General features: G+C 43.5%; 1 protein-coding gene across 1 annotated transcript in view; it reads left to right on the top strand.

Moving 5' to 3' along the window:
* The first annotated feature begins 5005 nt into the window (after positions 1 to 5005).
* Positions 5006 to 24858, top strand: part of abcb4 (ATP-binding cassette, sub-family B (MDR/TAP), member 4) — a 23165-nt gene continuing 3312 nt past the window's right edge. Inside the window, exons 1-23 of the mRNA XM_080857283.1 lie at positions 5006 to 5258; positions 5547 to 5601; positions 6328 to 6490; positions 6765 to 6816; positions 7117 to 7308; positions 7411 to 7582; positions 7836 to 7960; positions 9077 to 9248; positions 9449 to 9562; positions 11208 to 11318; positions 11646 to 11771; positions 16334 to 16537; positions 16930 to 17100; positions 17549 to 17710; positions 17880 to 18059; positions 18905 to 19054; positions 19490 to 19594; positions 20604 to 20681; positions 21138 to 21221; positions 21984 to 22187; positions 23019 to 23119; positions 23344 to 23484; positions 24802 to 24858. The exon at positions 24802 to 24858 is cut by the window's right edge and continues 100 nt beyond it. Of these exons, the coding sequence (XP_080713409.1) occupies positions 5191 to 5258; positions 5547 to 5601; positions 6328 to 6490; positions 6765 to 6816; positions 7117 to 7308; positions 7411 to 7582; positions 7836 to 7960; positions 9077 to 9248; positions 9449 to 9562; positions 11208 to 11318; positions 11646 to 11771; positions 16334 to 16537; positions 16930 to 17100; positions 17549 to 17710; positions 17880 to 18059; positions 18905 to 19054; positions 19490 to 19594; positions 20604 to 20681; positions 21138 to 21221; positions 21984 to 22187; positions 23019 to 23119; positions 23344 to 23484; positions 24802 to 24858 (2987 nt within the window). The 5' untranslated portion in view covers positions 5006 to 5190. The remainder of the gene's footprint in view (positions 5259 to 5546; positions 5602 to 6327; positions 6491 to 6764; positions 6817 to 7116; positions 7309 to 7410; positions 7583 to 7835; positions 7961 to 9076; positions 9249 to 9448; positions 9563 to 11207; positions 11319 to 11645; positions 11772 to 16333; positions 16538 to 16929; positions 17101 to 17548; positions 17711 to 17879; positions 18060 to 18904; positions 19055 to 19489; positions 19595 to 20603; positions 20682 to 21137; positions 21222 to 21983; positions 22188 to 23018; positions 23120 to 23343; positions 23485 to 24801) is intronic.

The raw sequence follows: 24858 nt of genomic DNA, 5'->3' as shown, positions 1-24858 counted from the left end.
GCGCAGCGTAAGGAGAAAAAAAATCATGAGATCGTGTCTTTTAGAAAGAGAAGCAAAACACAGGGATTACAAAGGGTAATCTCGTTCCCAACGCCAAAATCACATGCGCGTGGTTAGACAAAATTGTGACGGCAAAGGAAAGAGGGAGTTTCCTCTCATTCACCCACGCCCGCACACACACACACACACACACACACTCCTAGCTCTCTCTTTTGGTCATTCTGTCTCTCTCGTAAATTTTGTATTTGTGGCGCTCTACACTGAAAGCTATTTACCGGCTCTCGAGGTTTTTTAATCTTTAATTACGTCACTCAGTGTTCAATTGAATATTAAATTCATGCATGTTTTCACACTGATATAGCCTACTTTATTATTTTGGTATGCACCGCTTGCAATTTGCTTTCCATGACAAAGTCGTACATCTTAGCCAACGTTTGAAAACTAGCCTACAACTTACCTATTTGTAGAGTCTATCATTCCAGCCTAGATTCCGAAGCTAACACAGATATAGCGCTCTGTCCAAATCTAATTCCTGCACACTTCTTGAGGTGATGCAAAGTCGGCTGTTATTGACCAATGTCTATATAAAACGAGGTTTTAAGGTTTGAATAGTGCGCTACCTCAATCATATTAAATTCCAAGCCTGACTGACGTCAGACTGTCAATAGATAAGGGAGCTGTAGCCTACGCATAGCGCACTGCTGACTTCAGGAGCCAAATGATCAATGTATTGAAAGATGAGTGACACCTAGGGGCCAGTCACAGTAACGCAGTTCAGAACAACGTCTCAAAGGTTAGACACAATTTACAAACATCAAGGACTTGATAGTAGACAGCAATGGTGAAGAAAAAATCCCTTACTCATTGTAGAGTTTTGGTTATTTTGCCTACTGATTTGTTGGTGCTGTCTTGATTCATCAACTATTAGTATTTGAGGTGTATTGGTCAGCATGTGGCTCGTGTTGCGGCTGTCTCCAGCCAGTTGTGCACTATTGTATCCTGCCACCTTTACTATGCTAAAAATCCCATGCACTAAGCCAGCCAACATAACTAAATATAACTCATCAAAACTAAACTCTTTAAAATTCCTAATATCAATAAAACTAATCATAACAAAACATTGACAAAATTCAAACAAACCTTGCCAGGCAGCCTCTCCCTCGCCCTTTTCTTCTATATCATATTATGCTAATACTGATACTGATAAAGTGGCCATATTACCTACAGTAAATTGCTTACCTAGATATATCTTTTTTATCAAATTGATGTTTACTATCCAAATTGTTTCTCTCTTATAGGGAGACCCTTGCTCGCAAATGCTGATGGCTGTGGAAATATTGTTCCATCAAGTCCATATAAATGTATTGGCAGCCAAACTTGATAGAGATTATTTCCAAACACTGTTAATGACTTAAGAATATAATAATCAAGTGACTTGTTTGAATATATTCCTGTGAATTATGTGCTTATGAAAGCAGGAGCATGGCTAGAATATTAGGTGCCACTAAGTCTGCATATGAACAAGAGCATGTTTAGACCAGAGGAGATAAGAAAGGAACTGTGCTTCTTCCGACCTTGTGCAAAACCGCCATCCTTGCAAGACAGGGAGCCTCGGACGTGAGAAATCCACCACGTGATCATCCCTGCTCAAAGCTAAACTTCTGACTATATAAACTTGGTGCGAAGAGTTTATCATGGCTTCACTGTCAGCCTCGGCTGGTAGGGGAGCCCAATTGCAATTGTTGCTGTTTGTCTGTCTAATAAATATACTTTCATGCAGCTCCGGAGTCCTGAACTAACTAGGGGGATTTTTCACCTATCAAAACTCTACCCACTCTTCACTCTCTCTCTCTCTACCCTACCCTTCTAGTGTAAACTATCTTCGCTTTGGGATGCTGCTGTACTCTCCACCTGATCTACTCGCAGAATAGTAACTCTCCTGTAATGGTAACCTTACGAGCACAGTGTATACCCACTATAGTCTGTTCTACAATACTTGAATGCTCTCTCCCCACCTTATCCACTATCAATGTTGTATGTATCATGTACATAGCATGATTTGTTTGTATGTATTGTGCACATTTACCACCTGTATGCTAGCATGCGCATCCTATTGTCTCCCCTCCACCTTCTCCTCCCTCCCCTTCTGCCAACACCCCCCCCCCCCCCCCCACACACACACACACCTTGAGACAATTTCATTGTTTTAACGCTATATATAAAATTGAATGACTAAATAGCTCCTGAGAAAGAGGGAATAGAGACACCGAAACACACACAGTATCATACAGCATGTCTCTCGCTCTTTCTCTCTCTCTCTTGAGCAGAGCCCAGACTAGAGAGAAACAGTAACTTAACATCAAACCTCATCTATCGTACAATACCAATATAGATCACAAACAGGAATACACTTTGAGAAAATGAGATGTTCATTAAAAACAATATGGTGAATTATCACTTGGACTCATTGTCAATCCAAAGTCAGTTTGAAAATCCTATCACCATTTCACCTCCAGTCACCATTGAAAAGAGAAAGTATGAGATGTTAAGACGTCAGTTACCCTCTCATCATATATCATCATGCCATACACCAAACATACATTCGCCAGAGAATACACAGAATGAGGTTTGGGCATTTGTGGAATAACCCTTTTAGGATTACAAACTTGGATCAGGGTAAGGTTTGGATACAAACTCATTTGATGATAAGAGAAAGGGCTGGGGTGAGATAGTCCCATCGGAAATAAAAACAAAATAAAACAGCACAAAACTAAAAATCTCATTATACCACTGATGGACTTTCAAGTAGCCTATTATGACAATGTCAGTCAGACTCAGAGATATCCGACACTGTTGAAGCTTATTTGTTTGTCTAATGAGATCCAGGGGCGTAACTAGGATGCGCAGCAGGTGCGACTGCACCTGTCCGTGGGGAGTCGGGGGACCTACAATAGCCTATGCTAAAGACAAACCAATTCGAAGGTCATGCCAACCTAGTTCATTGAGCACAGCACAACTTTACTCTTAACGATGCCTTTTAAGCATAAGATTGGAAGTAGAAAAAGGCAAAAGAGAAAAGAACAGGAGGAGATGGCGGCAAAGCTGCCTAAATCAGATTATTTTGGCTTTTTAACTAGCCCATCAACTAGTCGCCAGCTCACGGAGTCCGATACGGACGACCCCCTGCTACCAGCAGTGCAGCAGGTCAGCTGGGATTCAGCATCGCTGCCCACAGTGGTGTGTCAGCAACCATGCAACAGGTATCCTGCGGCTATTGTGATAGAGAGGCTATATGTGGGATATTATGTGGGATGTCTGTCGTTGTTAATATTAGGGTTATCGTAAACATAGGGCTCTCCATTATTATTACTTTCCAACTATTTCTACAAAAAGACATGTTCCCGCTGAGAGCAAACAAGACTTCGTTCATTGTATATACCCGTCGCTTTTGAAATGTGTAAGGTTGATTCATTAAACACTATTAATATCGATAACAAACATATGGGTTTAGCGGTTGCGGAAGTAGCCTGTTAGTACGATAGTAGCCTAATGGGGGCCCGTCATAATATCTTGCACTTGCCCGTTACGCCACTGATGAGATCATAGCCTACTGTAGGTGGTAATACACTCTCTATCAAGTGAACAATAAACTGTAAGACAGCATTTGATTGCTGATGATGTCACTTGATATCCCGACTGACTGATATGCTAACTGAATGAAAACAACAGAGTTTTAAAAAAAAAATGAATTAAAACGGAAACCAAGAAAGAAAGAAACTGCTAGAATTAATGACTTTACTCCATGACACAATGTAAAGCTACGGCTCCTTTCTCCAGCACAGGCTCACTAACACACACTCTGTCAGACCAGTGAAAGTAGGACAACACAATATTAATCTTTCATTAAACAACCCATTCAGGGGCCACACAGTGAATGTCCATAGCCTACTGTCCCAGCACTGTCTCAGAACGCTGAGTAATGTCACCTTTGACAAATATGCTCTCATACCCTTTATTGCCTTTATGTAACAGTCATATCCTGCCGTTAGTGAACCTGTTGCTGAACTATTAACCATGTAAAGGCTGTGCTGTGTATGAACCATAAAGGGTATGCTTGTATCCAGAGATGTTCAAACATGGCACCTCTATGTGAACCTATGCCAATTACGTGGGTTTTATGTTCCTTTCTGAAATTATTTCAAGTTCATATTTCAAACCCATAGCTGTTAATTTAAAAAAAAAAAAAAAACATGGAAACGCCATCAGTGACCTAATTCTCTTACACTGTTTCCGTGAAACAATTCTTCGTCTCCGATTGAAAATTTCGTGAAATAAAGACAGAATTATTCTTATCAATGGCTACCAAAAAGAAATTCAATATTGTAATGAATTTAAAAATGAGGTGGTCGCTATATGTGTGTGTGTTTTCTTTCGCGCGCACATTGTAGCAATTCCTGACAGTTCCCTGTCCTGTGGTAGCCCACATCTGTTTATTTGTGTTAAGACTGTATGGTTTTACAACAATATTAGTTCGGCAATGCCCGTTAATAACAACCACAAAACCCATTTTTGTAAACACTTTGACACTTGTAACAGTTTATAATAGTGATATCACAGAATGAATGGTTGACGAAGAGTGTGCAATAGGAGGGTTGTAAATGATGTAAGAGGTAGCCTACGCGGCATAATAAATCTAGCTGCTTATAAACAGAGCAGGTCCTCCACTGCTCACGGTCAGTCGGCACGGGGCAAGGGCGCGTGAGTCGCTCCAGACAGCAGAGACTGGTGGTCGCTAGGGGAGAGTTGGTCAAGAGATATTCATATTGAACGTTTTCTTAATCTGCATTTCTGTATCAGAAAATCTTTGGCGGACCCGTACAATATTTAACAACAAAGCTTGGACTATTGTTACTATTTAGCTTCAGGAAGAGGAGGTTGTCCGCCTCCGGGTCCCCATTATCGAGAGGTAGTAGCACACAGCTTGGTCGATAGAGTGCAGCGTTGTAAGGACGGCATCAAAACATAGTAGAATTATTAATAGTCAAAGGTAGTCCGGTTAGACGCCAGGATATCACCGCGCTGTCAAAAGGAAGAGTTCGTTTTCTGCTGGACTTTGAACAATCTCTTTGCGGTTGACAATTGTGAAGTACAGTGACGAAATTTGGATCAAGGGCGCAACGTTGGAACACCATGGGGAGAGAATCAAGGGAAGTCAAACCTCAGGGGAAAGTTAAAGGCGATCAAAATGGAGACATAAGGTATTGATTGTAACGTTCGAATTGTTATTAATTATGAGCCATTCCTTTTTCATTGAATTATATTGTTCTATTAAATGTAAGAGGAATGTTTGATTGGGGATAGATTGCTCCATCTTTAATATTTGTAGACTACTTGAGGTACATGGTTAAAGTGAAGCTATTTTTGACATTTTAGATAGCTAGCTAAATTACTGATGATGAGCCCTTTAATAGTAGGCTACTCATAAGTATCACATGTGCTGTTTCCATAGCATAGGCCTATTACAAAGATAATCTGTTTTATCACAGTGAGAAAAAAGAAGAGAAACCAGAGAAGATGGAGATGGTTGGCACCTTCGAAATAGTAAGTCAGAATTTCGCAACATGATTACAAAATAGTAAAATAGGGCCGTACAAGATAAATCCATCTAAATAAAGAATCTCGATTAAAACGTTGCTTATGCCAACAAAATAACCCTGAGCAGACTGTTATTACTGTATGTTGTCCACAAGTCTTCGTTCTCAACACTTGTGTCAAGATTCATATTTCTTAACAGTTAAGCTATGTAGTCCTTCAATGGATGTCTGCCTTAATGCTTAATCAATTGTTGTTTATAGGGATTAACCCATATTTGAAATGTATTGTGTACGTTTTAGTATTATTTGGTTATATAAAGTCTATTTCATCCAATTAATTTGCAATGAGAGGTGAGTGTTGTTACTATAACTCCTGGCTGAGCAAAATCATTCACATTTTTTAAACCTCCAACTCTGTCAACAATAAAGTCATATTGTCATATTGAGTGTAAAGCACGCCTTTGAAATAGACCATTATATTACAGGGGTAGAATCACATGATCTGTTGAACTGAGGATGTAGGCGATTTTACCACAGGTCATCATGATGAGATTATTTCGTCAAAAAATTACTTTAGGATTATTTAGGACTTTAGGATTAATTTTAGGAAGGTGACGATACATAACTTTTGGATTATTGTTCTCACTTTCTGTCTTTGTTGTCCCCCCCATTTTGTGTGTGTGTGTGTGTGTGTGTGTGTGTGTGTGTGTGTGTGTGTGTGTGTGTGTGTTAGTTCCGTTTTGCCAGTAGTGCGGACATACTGTTCATGGTTGTTGGCACAGTTATGGCCATTGCCAATGGAGCGGTTCTTCCTGCCATGGTAATCGTGTTCGGAGACATGACGGACAGTTTTGTGGGTGATGCGTCGCTACCACCAAACATTACCCTCCCTCCCAGTGAGTCTCAACTTAAAGACATTTTATTTAATAGAAATAATAAATTATTCACTTGTTAATACAATGCTGTTTTTACCATTTGTATGGAAATATTAATATAGGAAACATTCCAATTGGATGTTTGAGAGAGTGCAACATTGTATTCCAAAATCATTTTTCCTGTACCAAAAACTGTAACTGTGCTCCCAGTTTGTAGCAGTACAATGTGATGTACAGGTTTTCATCGTAATTCTTATGAATGGTAGGGTGATATGATTATTCTCTTTTCTGACAGATTTCACAATGCCACAACAGTCTAATGAGACTCTAGGGGAGCAGATGACCAGGTACCAATGCCGTTAAATCTTCAATATCGACAGCTTCTCCATGCCCTTGACTGTTGTCTTCCTTTAAAAGTGTTCAGACTTCATTCTCTGATTTCTGAAAAGCTTGAGCATGACTTGATAGTAATGATTAAGATTCTCAGTTCCATAATGCTTATCACATGACTCATTGTCAACTGAGAATTTACAACACTTGTCTCAGTCACTGTGTCAGTACTTCATAAAAAAAATAAACAAAACTCCCTATTTTAATAAAAACTCCCTATTTTATCATGTCTGCTACCCTGCCCCTCTCTTTGACAGGCATGCCATATACTACAGCATCATGGGATTTGTAGTTCTGATAGCTGCTTACATTCAAGTGGCTTTCTGGACATTGGCAGCTGGTCGGCAAGTGAAGAGACTGCGAAAGAAGTTCTTCCATGCCATCATTCAGCAGGAGATCGGCTGGTTTGACGTCAATGAAACAGGCCAGCTCAACACGCGCCTTGCCGAGTGAGACAGCAGACTTAGCCTTAACTGCCACAATCAGCATCAACAACTCACACCAAAAAACACCCAATAACTTGTGATTTACATCCTGTTTCCTCTCCTTAGTGACATATACAAGATAAACGAGGGCATTGGTGACAAACTGGGGCTACTCATCTCGTCTGTCTCCACCTTCCTCACTGGCTTCGTCATCGGCTTCATCAAAGGCTGGAAGCTCACCCTCGTCATCCTCTCCATCAGCCCGCTGCTCGGAATATCGGCCGCCATCATTGCAAAGGTAAGCCTGACCCCACACTGACCCCCTCTTTGTTTTTGTTTTATATTCTTTTTATCCTCCGTTTGTGTTCCTTACTGGAAGTTACCTCAGATCTTCCACATTTTACATTAACCCCTCTATTGCTTTCTTTCTCCATTTTTTTTAATTCTCTCCTCTTGCATATGTGTATGTCTCCTATGTCTCTCAATGTGTTATGATATCAGTGGTGGTGACTTCTTTTTACACGTGGGTGCGCTTTTGTATTGTGTGTTAGGTGATGACAACGTTCACCTCTAAAGAACAAACAGCCTATGCTAAGGCAGGAGCAGTAGCAGAAGAGGTGCTGTCGGCAGTCAGAACTGTCTTTGCGTTTGGTGGGCAAAAGAAAGAGATTGACAGGTGTGTGTGGATGTTTTGATATGTTCAGTGTGTGTAAATGTGTGTGTCTGAGGACAGATAGTGTGCTTTCATAATCATTTTAAATATGCATGTGTAGTTGTGACTTGTTTCGGTGTCCTATCACCTTACATAACTGACATTTGATCACCTCCATATCAGCCTGAGTTATTTAAAGATTGTTTCCACTCTTCCTCTCACTCCCCCTACCCCTTTCCCTGCCCTCTCGTAAAGGGGAAGTGACTTGGCCAGTCGGCAGAAAACACACACAGTGCCTTCTCATTTTAAGATGAATGTACTCAACTCCACAACACAGTGCGCACGGTCAACGCCCTCTAACAATATTTTTGCGGTAGCCGAAACCAAATGAAATCATTCAATCACAAGCGCAATTGAATGGAATCATGGAACCGTCGTCGTTAAAACTGCTGTTTGAACAGACACTTAAAGGGATCAAATTTTTAGCGATAAGGAAATAGACATACATGCTGAGAAGATGTCATCAAACAGAGATATTATAAAGGGCAGTCATTTTACACCACTCGGACAAAAAAAATGGTATATGAAGTGAAGAGATGGAAAGGCAAACTCAATTAAAGGTTGCTTTTAACATGTTATCAATGAGCAAAACCGGTGCTCCAAATACTGTTTCATAGTTTCTAATGTACAATCTGGAATAACATCTGCTTTCAATGCAGATGCATAAGTCAGAAGCGCTCAATTTGTCATTCTGCAGTAGGCAGAATGGGGTTTTAGACATGACCGATCGATTCATACATGGCATGCTATGTTTGAGGCACGCTTTGTGATGATGCCTGAAATGGGCGCTTATTGGGCACTACATTACGTTAATACATCTGAACTGCCCCTCAGTCTCCCTCTCTTTCTCTTTTTCTATCTCTATATCTCTCTCTCTCACTCTCTCTTTCTTTTTCTCTGTCTTTTCATCTCACACAGAAACACACATATGCAGTTTATTGTTGTGCAAAATGTGTGCTACTCGGCAGGAGTTTATCTATACTTGGATGACAGTAACTTCAATACTTTGAGCATAAACAGTATGTTATCATGACACTTTGTCAGGAATATATAACTACATACCTGCTTCCTCTGACACAGATACAACAAGAACCTGGTAAGGGCAAAAGATGTGGGGATAAAAAAGGCCATCACTGTGAACATCGCTGTGGGCTTCACCTACGCCATGGTGTACATGTCCTATGCTCTGGCCTTCTGGTATGGCAGCACGCTTATCATCGCGGGAGAGTACACCATCGGATCTGTGCTGACGGTGAGCCATCGAGCTGTCAAATGCTCTCCAAACCTGAGTCTACCAAACTCAAATGTGTATACCGTATGTATGTATATACATAAGTATGTATGACCTACATTACAAAAGTTAAAAAAGTACAAGTTAATTTGTCCGTTAGCAACGTGACAGCACGTGTGTGTTCATAATGTAAGGGTTTTGTTGATGTGTTCCTTCCAAAGGTGTTCTTTGCTGTCATCATCGGTGCTTTCGGCATTGGGCAGACCTCCCCCAACATCCAGGCCTTCGCTAGTGCTCGTGGCGCTGCCCATAAAGTGTTTGGCATCATCGATAACGTGAGTGAAATGTGATAATCTTCGCCGAAAGAAAGTTGCTTACAGGACCTGAGAACTCTCAATGGCTGGCTGAGTCCAGTCCTCCCCAGTATTTAATTTCAGCCGTGGGCTCTTGCTAATTCATGCTAAACGCTTGAACCTGAACTAAAGAGTGAGATGGCCCGGCCCGACCCACGTGGCGCAAGTAGTCACCTTAATCTGCCTCCTGCCCCCGTGTCTGTGATTCATTCTAGCGTGAGGCATTTCTAAGAGCTGAGGGAGCGGGTGTCTGTCTTTGAACAATTAGCTTCTGGCTTAGTGATGGAGCCAGGATGAGAGGCTGGAAGTAGAAAGGCTTCTCTTTTCCCCCTTCCCCACCGGAGTAATCCCTCAGGGGGCATGCTGAGTACAGGAATCCGGGTGGAGACTGACAAAAACACACACGCACAGGCACGCACACACACACACGCACACACACACACACACACACACACACACACTCATATACACACACACTCATATACACACACACTCATATACACACATACTCATTCACTCTCACACCATACACACACACACACACACACACACACACACACACACACACACACACACACACACACACACACACACACACTCATATACACACATACTCATTCACTCTCACACCATACACACACACACACACACACACACACACACACACACACACACACACACACAACCACACACTTATATACACACTTACTCGAACCCATACACACTCAAATACACACATACCTTCTCACTGTCACACCATACACACACACACACAGAATTCTGGGCTTAATTTAGACCCCTTTAACCAAACAAATAGTGCACGCACACACAAACACACACGCACACACACTTGTACATGCATGGACACACAGACGCATGTACATTCACACACCTTTGAGGTAGCTCCAGAGAGAAAAGCACACAAATACAAAGTCCCCAAGAAAATAAACCTGTGGCTTCCTGTGATTGTGTGAGGCAGCGTCTGCATGGCGTCCTGCTGTGTGTTAATGAATAGAGACTCTCTGGCTGGCCTCTCAGGTGTAGCCAAGCCAAGCCACACACACACACACACACACACACACACACACACACACACACACACACACACACACACACACACACACACACACACACACACACACACAGAGACGTGGATGAGGACACACACACATAAAACACACACAGACTTGTACACACACACACACACACACACACACACTCACGTGGATGAATACAGACACACACAGATACACACTCACTCTTCTGACAGACACACAGTCACACATACACATAAAAATGATGACTAATCTATAAATACAAAGGGTCATGGGCCCTGATATCTCATCTGGTGTTTGGGGTGGGGTGGGGCTCTGTCTTGAGTGTACATACACACCTACATAGACACAAATACACATACACATACACATACACATACACATACACATACACATACACATACACATACACATACACATACACATACACATACACATACACATACACACACACACTTGCACACACACACCACAAACAAACACACACACACACACACACACAACTGAAAAATGTACAGAGCAATTGTTGTTAGTTTGTGTTGGTCAGTGTGCTCCTGGCTGTGTGCTTCCAGAAACCCAAGATCAACAGCATGTCGAATGAGGGCTACAAGCCAGACCACATCAAAGGAAACATTGAGTTCAAGAACATCCACTTCAGCTACCCCTCACGAACGGACGCCAAAGTGAGTCTGATTCTCGATCTCTCCCTCTCTCTCTGAAACAAGTCTGCAAACACTTGACTGTGACTCATTACTCTTTTAAAAAGCAGAAAAGCACTGAAAACATGTTTTCATGGACGTATGGCTGTGTGTGTGTGTGTGTGTGTGTGTGTGTGTGTGTGTGTGTGTGTGTGTGTGTGTGTGTGTGTGTGTGTGTGTGTGTGTGTGTGTGTGTGTGTGTGTGTGTGTGTGTGTGTGTCTGTCTGTCTGTCTGTCTGTCTGTCTCTGTCTGTCTGTCTGTCTGTCTGTCTGTCTGTCTGTCTGTCTGTCTGTCTGTCTGTCCTTGTGTAGGTGTTAAACAACATGAGCCTGAAGGTCAACAGTGGTCAGACGATGGCGCTGGTGGGGAGCAGTGGCTGTGGGAAGAGCACCACGGTGCAGCTGCTGCAGCGCTTCTACGACCCTCAGGAAGGATCTGTGAGTAGCCATGTCTATGTGTGTCTGCTGTGCCCGTGAAGGAGAAAAATAAGAGTCTATTTGGCCTTTTGACTGAAATCAGAGTCTATATGGCCTTTTCAGTTCAGAATCCCTTAACACACATCACAAACCACACCAATTTGAGGTTTCACAAACATTACGGAAGTGTTGGTGTACACAGATACACCCTTTGGGTTTGGATTTGGGTTTTTATACTGAGACTGAGTTCTTCCAAAATTATTGTGAATCTACCAGACAGTTCGTCCAGGTTTTCTACTGGTTTTGTTCGCTCACACCTTATTTTTGCAGAATTTTTTATTTATTTTTCCCATTCTCATTTTTTCTTTGGAACCAAGAAGTGTTAAGATGCAGATGTTAAGTGGTGAATGGAAGGCAGATGCAAATGGAAAAACAGCCAAAAGTCCTCCATCCATACGGGAAAAAAAGGTATTCATATTGACTAGTGGTAGTGGAGAACCCTGTCTTCCATTCAACTCCTTCCCGGATCCCCACCAGGTTGTATGTGCTTGGTGACGTATCATGCCACACGAAGTTGATCCTGTCCTGAAGGGACTAATGGAAGTGGATAACTGTATTTTATGGTTATGTTATTAAGAGCCCTGTAATATATATACAAGGGCCCAAACCACCATCTTTCTTTTCAACAAAGAAGAACCCCTCTGACACCGGGGATGTGGATGGACGAATTAAACCCTGTCTCAGAGCTTAAACAACATACTCTTGCATGGCAGCTGTCTCCTTGGTGGATAGGGGATAGATCCTGGAATGTTGCAGCGGTGCCCCTGGTTGGAGGTCAAATGAGCGGTCCCATGGCCGATGAGGTGGCAGCTGTGTGACCCTGCAGTCTTCATTAGGTACATAGATTACAGATCCCCTCCATTCAGATCCAAAGACTAGCACACACTCTGAACACATACACCCTGCATTCATACGGGTGAATGCAATTGATGGTCGACCACTGGGTGGGCTCAGGACGTGTGACAGATGACCCTCGCCTTACTGAAAGCCTCAGATAGATCTTGGTATTCAGGTGGGAAACTGATGTCACCCACCTCTGGCCTTTCAATAGACGTATAAGTAGATTGCACCTGCAGACACCAATCCTGACAAGCTAGGGACCAGGCAGACCAGGAGATATGAGGATCATGTTGGTAAACCAATGGCAAACCTAGGACTATGGGATGGACAGGTGAGTTAATAACAAAAAAAACTCAGGGTTTCCTCGTGAATATGATCAATGGTAAGTTGTAAAACCTGCGTCATCTGTCACACGTCCTGAGCCCAGTGGTCGACCATCAATTGCATTCACCCGTAATAATGCAGGGTGTATGTGTTCAGAGTGTGTGTTAGTCTTTGGATCTGAATGGAGGGGATCTGTAATGGATGCATCTAATGAAGACTGCAGGGTGGGCAGGGCTAATGAAGCAGATGCTGAGTGATGCCTATTTTGTTAAATCTGTGTGGCTAGAGGTCACACTGGTATGTGTGTGTTTGAGAGTGTGTGATGTGTGTGTGATTGCCAACGTGCAACTGTGTTTGTTAAAGTGAGCATGAATGTGTGCATCTGTGTGTGCATCTGTGTGTGCATCTGTGAGCATTGCAGGTTGCATGGTTGTGTATGTATTTGTGGGTATGGCTGAGGTGAATTGCTAGTTCGTGAGAACAACATGAGACACCCCACAATCCTCTGTGGTTAAAACCTTTGCACCAGCTTCTCACTGAATTGAAAGACTTGAGGAGCACCAAGATGGCGATTCTCACACTTTTAACCACAAAGCACTTAACTTTTTTTTCCATTTACGTATGTGACTGCTGAGCAGAAACTGAGTCACTGAGTCATAGGGTCTACTGTGAACGACGGAATACCGGCTGGAGGTTGGTTATAGACATTGCACCAAAATAGACAGTAATACATTGTTGACAGCATAGGACTGCTAAAGTGTGCACTTACTCAGGTAGTGTGTAATGGAGTGGGGCTGCTATAGTGTGCACTAACTCAGGTAGTGTGTAATGGAGTGGGACTGCTATAGTGTGCACTAACTCAGGTAGTGTGTAATGGAGTGGGACTGCTATAGTGGGCACTAACTCAGGTAGTGTGTAATGGAGTGGGGCTGCTATAGTGTGCACTAACTCAGGTAGTGTGTATTGAAGTGGGACTGCTATAGTGTGCACTAACTCAGGTAGTGTGTATTGAAGTGGGACTGCTATAGTGGGCACTAACTCAGGTAGTGTGTAATGGAGTGGGGCTGCTATAGTGTGCACTGACTCAGGTAGTGTGTAATGGAGTGGGGCTGCTATAGTGTGCACTCACTCAGGTAGTGTGTAGTGAAGTGGGGCTGCTATAGTGGGCACTAACTCAGGTAGTGTGTAACGAATGGGGACTGTTATGATGTACTGACTTAGGCAGCTCTCTCTTTGAATTGATCTGACCCTGACCTGGTGTGTGTGTGCGTGTCTATGTGTGTGTGTGTGTGTGTGTGTTTGTGTGTGTGTGTGTGTGAGTGTGTGTGTGTTTTGCTAACCGTGAGAAATTTAATAGGCAGAGTTTTCAACGCCCATTCACCGCACTTTTGTGTGTGAATATTTTGTGTGATTAAAGATCAGACAGAGAGATGTGTTATAAATAAGCAACAACACACTCACGCACACACACACACACACACACACACACACACACAGACACACAGACACGCACACACACACACAAAGACGCACACAAAAACACGCAGAAAACACACACACACGCTCCCCATCTTAAAGTTAATCTTATGCTGAATAGTTCAGGTATTATATTAATGGAAGCTCTGCTAACCTCAGCAGACCGTTGTGACTCTTGAGGTTGAGGACGGCGGTTACAGGTTGATCTTAGGTGGCAGGACTCCCAACAGTACAAACATAGGCCGCTGACCTTCCGACGCTCCTTCTCCTCGGGGGTCAGGCGTGCGCGTCCTACTTCCATCGGCTTATAGTTTGCTGGGCCTGAAGTGACACTGTTGACGTATGAACGAGGCCTTTGAAATCCTCTTGTTCGAAGGAGATTGTCCGGATTGTATGGCTAAAGCCCCTAACTGGTCCAGAATTAAGGTGTCATCTCGACAGGCTAGCTCAAACTGAATCCCAGGTCTCAAACCACATTGGTACACGGTTAGGAGGGATTGCTCATTCCAACCACTTCTGGCTGCAAGGATCCTGAAAGACAGAGAATAATCAGCTACTGAACGGTCTCCCTGACTATGCTTCAGCAACTGCTCCCTGACCTCCAATCCCTCAGCTGGATGTTCAAACACGGCCTTGAGAGGTGCTCCGGATGTGGCAAAATCTTTTATGTCATCTCCACCTTGTTCCCATACCGCAGTAACCCACTCTAAAGCTTTTCCAGTGAGAAGAGAAATGATAAAAAGCTTCAGACTGTAAATACCCTGGATTCTGAACCATGTACAATTAGCATTGAAGCATGAAACCTCTACAGGCATTTGGGCTTCCATCAAACCTCTCAGGTTTCACCAGAGAACCATCTCGAGGCGCGGGCTGAGTCAGAGGTGGTAGGTGAGCAGACAACTCCTGGATAGTAGTAATCATTTGGTTCAGTTGGTCAATTTGTTGGCCTAGTCACTGACCCTGAGCGGTGATGGCCTCACAAATTCTTGCTGCCTCGGCTGCATCCATGTTTTGGTGTGTTATTCTGTCACGGAGACCTGAAACAAGGTGTTGGATACAAACGCTCAAGGCGTGTTTTACTTTGGATAAACAGAAGGCCATGATGGGCAAACAAGGCAAAGAACACAAGACTCAGAGAACGCAGCCTTGTCTTGCTAGTCACAATCAATACCTCACAGAGACAAAGAAAAAAGGCCAAGGCTTGAATTGGAAATCAATCAATACATTGGCTACAGGTGTGAATTAACTCAATTAATACATTGGCTACAAGTGAGAACTAAACATGAAGAGAATACTAAGGTGTGAGGGAAATACTAAACACGGGAGGATGAAGGGACTAGAGTTGCATATGGTGCCAGAGCAGGAACCCGGACTGGAGTAGCTGCAGGGACTGGAGCAGGAACAGAGGAGCATGTAGCTGTGACCGTTACAAGTGTCTTGCATTTGCAAAGCACATTGTGTTTGTTTTAGAGGTGTGTTTTGTATTTGCAAAGCATGGTTTGCATATTCGCGGAGCTGTTATAAATCATATTCTGTTTGATTTTGCAAATCATGGGGTATTTTTGTCACTAAATTGATCCCATACATTTCAATCTGTTGCCTTCTCTCTTGTTCTCTCTCGCTCTTATTTTGTCTATGATTCTCTCCGTCTGTCCCTCTTCATCCCGCTGTTTTATCTTTCGTGCGTAATCTTATTTTCATCGATTCATGCAGCAGAAATCTGTGTACTATATGTCCAAAGAGCATTTGAAATTGGGTTGCCTACAATGCAGTGCATTTTGCAGACCTTAAATACTGTAGGGATAATTAAGTGTAATTCTAGATCTCTATCTCATGCAAAATTGATGGCCATTACTGTTACCCTTTTCCTTCCACACCTGTAGGTGTGTATCGATGGCCACGACATCCGATCGCTGAACGTGCGCTACCTTCGAGGGCTGATAGGCGTGGTGAGCCAGGAGCCCGTGCTGTTTGCCACCACCATCGCCGAGAACATCCGTTACGGCCGAGAAGAGGTCACGCAAGCTGAGATCGAGCAGGCCACACGTGAGGCCAACGCCTACGATTTCATCATGAAACTGCCTGATGTAAGGACGACCCGCCACAGATACAAGACATGCTCATAAAAAAAACAAATGTTGAGACAATCAATATATCAAATCACCTTACCTAATGTGAAGTAGGATTCAGTGCCCACTCATATATGAACCCATAGCATTACCCTTGCCAATATCGGTGTCTTATTGCACTTCAAACTGATGCATGAATGCACTGTTAATTGAAAAAAGAAATTAAGCCAATTGGGTTATTCCAGGTTTGAGAACTGTATTGCCGAATGTTGCACTTGTGCTATTTGTAGCAGTTGGCTGAAGCAGCCTTGGGTTACCGTTAGAGATGACGTTGTTACTGCTTAATAAGAATCATGTGTAACACGATAGATGCTCAGCAAGCCTCAGCCGTTTGTCTCTGACACCTGTAGAAATTTGAGACGCTGGTAGGAGACCGGGGCACACAGATGAGTGGAGGACAGAAGCAGAGGATCGCCATCGCTCGGGCCCTGGTGCGCAATCCCAAGATCCTCCTGCTGGATGAGGCAACATCTGCCCTGGATGCTGAGAGCGAGACAATCGTACAGGCTGCCCTGGACAAAGTGAGCACAGCCCAGTATTAGATTTATTAAGGCTGCATGGTAGGAAGATGAATGCTTCAAGCACTGTTAAAGGCCAACGTGATTACAGAGTGCCTCAAAGAAAGGACTGATGTACACGCTTGCAATAATAATATCAATTACTGGGCCTTAATGTTTAATTGTTACCAAAGCAATTGTATTACAAGTGTTATGTTACAGCAGTGATTTTGTAACAAGATGTGTGTGTGTGTGTGTGTGTGTGTGTGTGTGTGTGTGTGTGTATGCGTGTGTGCCAATGTGTGCCAATGTGTGCGTGTGCGTGTGCGTGTGCGTGTGCGTGTGCGTGTGCGTGTGCGTGTGCGTGTGTGTGTGTGTGTGTGTGTGTGTGTGTGCGCACGTGTGTGCGTGTGTGTACGCATGTGTGCCAATGTGCACGTGTGCCCGTGTGTGTGCACATGTGCATCCTCAGGTAAGGCAGGGCCGGACCACCATCGTTGTAGCTCATCGTCTCTCCACCATCCGTAATGCCGACACAATCGCGGGCTTCCAGAAGGGAGAGATTGCAGAACTGGGAACACACTCAGAGCTAATGGAGAAGCAGGGAGTCTACCACAGCCTGGTGACCATGCAGGTATGCAGCACACCACACTACACCACACCACACCGCAGGACACCACACTACACCATATAGCACCTCAATGGATGCTAGTAGCAAATGCTAACATACAGCAATATTTAGTGGAGTTGAGCTGATTCATTTGTCAAGGAGCAGTTTGATGCCAGATCTGTCTGTCTTTCAGACGTTCAAGAGTGTGGAGAAGTCAGACGAGAAGGCAGACATAGAGGTTAGGGACGCCAGGAGTCCCTCAGTCAACTCCCAGAGTGAGCACTCCCTCATCAGGCAGAAGTCGAAAGAAGGCTCGTTCATCCACTCCGAGAAAGACCCACAGGCCAACGACAAGGACACAAAGGACACAGAGGTGACAATTTTCCCATTGTGCAATGAGTCGCTTGTTCATGCATGCACACACACATATACATGCAAAGACATACACACAGAAATACACACACACACATACACACACAGACATACACATACACACCTGTACAGAAATAGATAAACAAACCCATGCAAGAAGAATATGTACGTGTACGTTTACATGTACATGCACTCAAGTAAACAGACACAAATTTAAAAGGAATTGCATGTTCTCACACTTGCACTCAAACAAACAGTGGAAATCGAAGCCCTTATTTGTCCCTAGGTGAAAGCACAAGCCATTAGCCCTTACATTAGCTGCCTAATGCGCACCAATCGCTTCTACATTTGTCACCCCCTTCTCCTCAGTCTGTCTATTCTTTCCCTCCATTTACTTTGCCTTTATCTTTTTTTTCCATTTTTTCCTGTCTTCTTCTATGTTATGACGGTTCTCGCCCTTAACTCTGTTCCCTTCTTTCACTCTCACGTTGTTTCACTCACAAATTTCCATGATCTATCTTAGTGCCAGATTCAAACTATCTTTCCATCTCTCTCTGTCTGTTCCATCTTTCAACTGCTCAATCACTCTAAGTGCCTTCCTCCATTTTGTGTCTATTTATATGTCTATCTTCTCTCTCTCTCTCTCTCTCTCTCTCTCTCTCTCTCTCTCTCTCTATTCCTCTCTCGCCCTTTCACAACCTTTTACATCTGGTTACCTGATCTTTCCTTGCTTTCTCCTCCCCTGTTACTGCCAGTTCAGCTCATTTCTTCCTCTTCATCATCACCCTGTCTTTCTTACTCCTCTCCCCCTCACCCTCTCTGTCTGTGTGTCGTGTTATTAAACAGGAGGAGGAGAAGGTGCCTGAGGTCACCTTCCTGCAGGTGCTGAAATGGAATCTTCCGGAGTGGCCCTACATGGTGGTGGGGGTCTTCTGTGCCATCATCAATGGAGCCATGCAGCCTGCCTTCGCCATCATCTTCTCCAAAATCATTGCCGTACGTGTAGAGAAAACACACTCTCACACACACACACACACACACACACACACACACTCAAACACATTTATTTGTATTCTTGTAATGATCATGTTCAATCCCTGGATCAGCCTCATCTATTACTAGTTTTTCCAGTATCAGTACTGAAGGCGCAACTGTGCTGCATAGAGTATCAAAGCATTGTGTTGGTGTGCTTGTGTGTGTGATCAGAAGCCATGTCAAAACATGTCTGTGGGATGTGAAGTTGAGAGGCAATATTCCTTATGTTTCTCCCACTCTCATCACCCCCTTTCTCTCCCTTCCTTTTCGTGCTGTCTCTGTCTGTCTGTCTGTCTGTCTGTCTGTCTGTCTGTCTGTATGTCTGTATGTCTGTCTGTCTCTCTCTGTCTGTCTGTCTGTCTGTCTGTCTGTCTCTCTCACCCTCTCTCCAACCAGGTGTTTGCCGAGCCTGACACAGCTGTCGTGAGGCAGAAGGCGGATCTGTACTCTCTGCTGTTTGCTGCCATTGGTGTAGTGTCCTTCATCACCCTCTTCCTGCAGGTACGCAGTCATTCTTCTCCTTGCAGGGTTAACATCTCCACACTCCACACAGCATGAAATCTTGTTATATTACATTCCAGCCTAACTCTCCTCATTGGTACACAAACCACGCAGTTCACACCCTTTACCCAGGTACAGTGTTTACACAAACTGTACACATTTACTTGTTGAAAGAGAACGCAACATTTCACAGGTCTCTTTGGGTTAATCCTCAACAGGCCTTCAACTCATACACTAGACATTCGTTATAGAGATGGATCTGCACCCCACACACACACACCATTATCTCCTCTTTATTACTCCGAAGATGGAGTGGGGCATAGTGTGTTTATGTGTGTGTGTTTACTGAGCTGCTTTGCTGACAAACAGTAACGAGAGTCGGTGAACTCTGTTCAGGCTGTCCTTTGTCCATAGTAACTGCAGTCATATTCATACACGTGAGTACACAATGCTGAAAAGGGGCATATCCTGTCATAGCTGCCGTGTTTTTTTATCACTGGCCTGCAATCAAAACCAATAACCTGTCAATGTTTCACCCAGACACCAAACCAAGCTGTCAGGGAATGACTCCGGCCACGGAGATAAACACAGTGTTAGATCAACCGACACACTTCAACTGGAAGAAGGCAAATTAAAATATGAATGATCCAAATGTACATAGACATTAAAGGACTTGTGTGTGTGTTAATATTATCCTCAAACAGTTACATAACACCTTCAAAGCCTATCCTCAACCTGTGATTGTCTATGGCTGAGGGTGATGTATGTGTGTATTGGGGCGACAGTGGTACAGGAGGTAGAGAAGTTGTTCAGTAATCAGAAGTTTGATAGTTCAATTCCCTGTCAAAGCGTACTTGAGCAAGACACTGGACCCCTAATTTCTCCTGATGTGCAGTATGCCATCGGTGTATGTAAAATGTATATACGTCCTTGTAAGTTGCATTGGATAGAAGCGTCTGCTAAATGTTAATGATGTTAATTATTATTAATAGTGTTTGTTCTACTGCAGGGATACTGCTTTGGCAAAGCTGGAGAGATCCTCACCATGAGACTGAGACTCAGCGCCTTCAAGGCCATGATGAGACAGGTGGGCAGATCAGTGCTGGAATTTGTGATGGCACTTAGTTTATATACCATCTTTTTGTAATGGCTTTTTTACAGGCCGCTATCAAGAATTTGAACAAGTATCTGTCTGATCTTGCCGATAGCACATACTTTACTACGCATTGAGCACTATGACCAGCCCCAGAGGAAAATGACCAGAGGTCACGGGGCATTGCAATAAATAACCTTTTATGAGTTTGGCTCAATGTTTTAACGCATGAAGGATTTTAACGAGTGTTCTTGTACCTATTGTGAATACAAATTGAACATAAGATATGAAAGTTTTATCATTTTAAATTGCCGAGCACATTGTTTGAGGAAAATTGGAAATAAGAAAAGACATTTGTGAGTGTCTATAAACCAATGTTTTATCTAATTTACATACTGTTTTGATTAAATGTGTTGTATATTTGTTTGTGTGTGTGTGTGGTGTGCCTAGGATTTGGGCTGGTATGATGACTCGAAGAACAGCGTTGGCGCTTTGACCACCAGGCTGTCAACAGACACAGCTCAAGTCCAGGGTGTAAGTTCACATTTCTGTGTTTGTGTGTTTCGGTCTGTGGGCACCTGCTGTGTACAGAGGATGGGAGTGTATTATGGTGTTTGGTCCTGTTTGGTAGTGTGAGTTACCTAATCTTAGATAAATAGTGATGAGCCAGTTTCCATGGACTTGATATCTTTTCCATTAGTTATGCCTACAGGCTTCATTATTGACAACACCACCCAAAGTACTGTGGGAACAGTTTTGAGGTTCAGTTTAGAGATCAGAGATGTTTTGTGCTCTTATATCTGAGCATGGGTGTGTGGATGTAATGCGTTAGTGTCTCTGTGTCAGGTTTTGAGGCCTTGTTTATCACAACTATTCCGTTATCGCTGCTCTGTTTGTCACAGGAAATCATATCACAATGACAATAAACACATGACAGATTGTTCAACCATTGATAATGTATTGGAGTGGTTCTGTTTGTTTAGCAAATAACTCATTGGCCTTCAGTGTGTTATTTGCAGTTGTTCTTTACAGCCATTTTTTTTAAATTAACAGCAAATGCTGAGTTATCTCATGTGACTGAAGGGTGTGTTTTTTAATCCATCTCTTCACTGGCTGAAGGGAGTGTTTGTTAATCCATCTCTTCATTGGCTGAAGGGCGTGTTTATTAATCAGTCTCTTTATTGGCTGAAGGGAGTGTTTGTTAATCCATCTCTTCATTGGCTGAAGGGCGTGTTTATTAATCAGTCTCTTTATTGGCTGAAGGGAGTGTTTGTTAATCCATCTCTTCATTGGCAGGCTACGGGGCTGCGAATGGCAACGCTGGCACAGAACATCGCCAACCTGGGAACCTCCATCATCATCTCTTTTGTGTACGGCTGGCAGCTCACCCTCCTCATCCTCACCGTGGTGCCAATCTTGGCGGTTGCCGGGGCGATCCAGATGAAGATGCTGGGTGGCCATGCGGTTAAGGACAAGAAGGAGCTGGAGAAGGCTGGAAAGGTGGGGTCAGCAGTCACAGACACTCATAATACACTTAGGTGGTTTTATTATTGACAGAATGTAAAGGAAACTATGTTGTCACTGTGTCACAGTGACATTACATACAGCGTAAGTGGTTATGAGTGTATCAGGAGTGTATTGATACAGTATCAGTTTAACCAGAATTAAGCAACATTTCTTTGCTCAAGTCCCCTCTGTAGTCTAGCGAATTGCATTGATCTCACTAGAACCAAACCATAAATAACTCCAGAGTTGTATTTCCTATCCTACTGGTGGATGATTTGCCTTTTGTAGTATTTTCACAATATTCAGCCTTATCTGGTCATCAAAAAGTTGTCTGTCTTGCACTTCAGTTTTCCACCGGGAGAATGCAGGAATCTGCATGCTGCAACACATTAAATGACAACTCTCAAGGATGGGCACTGAAGGACATACACTGTCCCTTTGAAGGACATACACCGCCCTTTGAAGGACATACACTGTCCCTTTGAAGGACATACACTGTCCCTTTGAAGGTTATACACTGTCCCTTTGAAGGACATACACCGCCCTTTGAAGGACCTACACTGTCCCTTTGAAGGACATACACTGTCCCTTTGAAGGACATACACTGTCCCTTTGAAGGTCATACACTGTCCCTTTGAAGGACATACACTGTCCTTGTGAAGGACATACACTGTCCTTGTGAAGGACAAAAATGCTAATGCTAAAGTTGTGGTTGTGGTTAAACGTAAGCAGCTCAAGAATACCGCTACATTCCAGCCATCATCATTGCTTGGGGTGTGAAAGAACTAATTGTTTCACTGTTTCGGTGTCTGTTCCGCCTTGCAGATCGCTACTGAGGCCATAGACAACATCCGCACAGTGGTGTCCCTTACGCGGGAAAATAAGTTTGAGGCTCTCTACCAGGAGAACCTCAATGTCCCATACAAGTGGGTATCCACCGCAAAATCCTACAAACATATCATGGTGTTTTAGCTGTGCAATGCGTGTGATCAAATGTATTTAAATAGATCCCTGAGTTTGGATCCTTAAGACTTTCTACATAAGATAAGTTGAATAACAAGTTGGAGATAAGTTTACAATCTGACTTAAAACTCTTAATGTGATTGAGGCATGAATTAACAGCACCTGAAAGTTCTCTTTCATCCCACAGGAACTCGGTAAAAAAGGCCCATATTTTTGGGTTCACCTTCTCCTTCTCCCAGGCCATGATCTACTTTGCCTACGCCGGCAGCTTCAAATTGGGTGCCTGGCTTATCGAGCAGGGTCAGATGACCTTTGAGGGAGTCTTCCTGTAAGTGACCACACAGCGTGTGCCGCAGGTCGCCCCATTCACAATCAGGGAGACGGGTCAGGGAGACAGGTCAGGTCAGGTCAGGTCAGGTCAGGTCAGGTCAGGTCAGGGAGACAGGTCAGGGAAAGGGTTCTTGAGATTGTCAGATGTGTGAGCAATCTTTTTCAAATGTCATTGTGAAGAGGATTGAGCAGCTTTGTCAAGTGCCTTCAGTAACCAGCCACCATAGGGTGTTGTACCATGGTCACCCCTTAACCACAGGCTTGACTTTATATTCAAATACAAACTTTAGCCTCACTGTTGGTTTTGAGCGTAATGATGGTACACACATGGTACACACAAGATATTTCAACAAACAGAGGCTCCAGTCTTGAGCTTCTTGATATCTTATTGTCAAGTCAAGTGAGAATAAATCATTTGAGTGTATCTGAAGTGGCGGACAGACCCACCCACTCTCTCTCTCTCACACACACACACACACACACACACACACACACACACACACACACGTGCACACACGTGCACACACGTGCACACACACACACACACACACACACACACACACACACACACCACACACACACACACACGTGCGCGCGCACACACACACAGGTACAGTAGGCTATTCAGTTCCTAGTCTCACACTAGGCAGGAATGTGGAGAATGGGTAGAGCAAAGGTTAGATCTCGCCTCGGAGACGGTTAATAATTAGACAAAGAAAGGATGCTATAGGTCAAACCAGTCTATGGGACAAACTGATGGCAGTTGATGTCATGACAACCACAGGGCCTGCTCAGTATGACAACAGAGGAAGGTGGCAGGTAGCCGTAGACATGATTGGCTTTCAGGTGAGTGAGAGTGATAACCTGAGGCTGCAAATTACACAAACTCTCAGTAATCTGTCAGTGACAGAGGTGACACTTGCTCACATGGTGACTCTCCACTCTCTTATCTGGCAAAAGCAGTCAGTAGGCAGCTAATGTTCTAGGCCTTGAGGGATGGCTTAATGATTCTGCCCTTTGCTTTGATTGATGCCATCTTTAAGCTACTCGTGTGAGATAATGTGTGGCACTGATGATGCTAAGTGCTAAGTGATGCCATGTGGAGATGCAGATATGCTGGGGAGAGGCAGAGGCGAACTGAAAGATTTTTTTACATTTTTCTTAATCAAAATGTTGTGATAATAAACTATCAAATTTAATAGAACATTTGTCCTTGAGTGACAGAATTTAACAGAATTGGTCTGTCTTTCTTATCACATCAATCTCCTGCTTGTTTCTGTCTGGTCTCATGCTTTTGCCCCTGTCCGGTCCTCAGGGTCATCTCAGCTGTGATATATGGAGCCATGGCAGTAGGAGAGGCAAACTCTTTCAC

This window comes from Sprattus sprattus (genome assembly GCF_963457725.1).
Source record: "Sprattus sprattus genome assembly, chromosome: 19".
Taxonomy (NCBI): Eukaryota; Metazoa; Chordata; class Actinopteri; order Clupeiformes; family Clupeidae; genus Sprattus; species Sprattus sprattus.
This window is presented reverse-complemented; position numbering and strand designations above follow the sequence as displayed.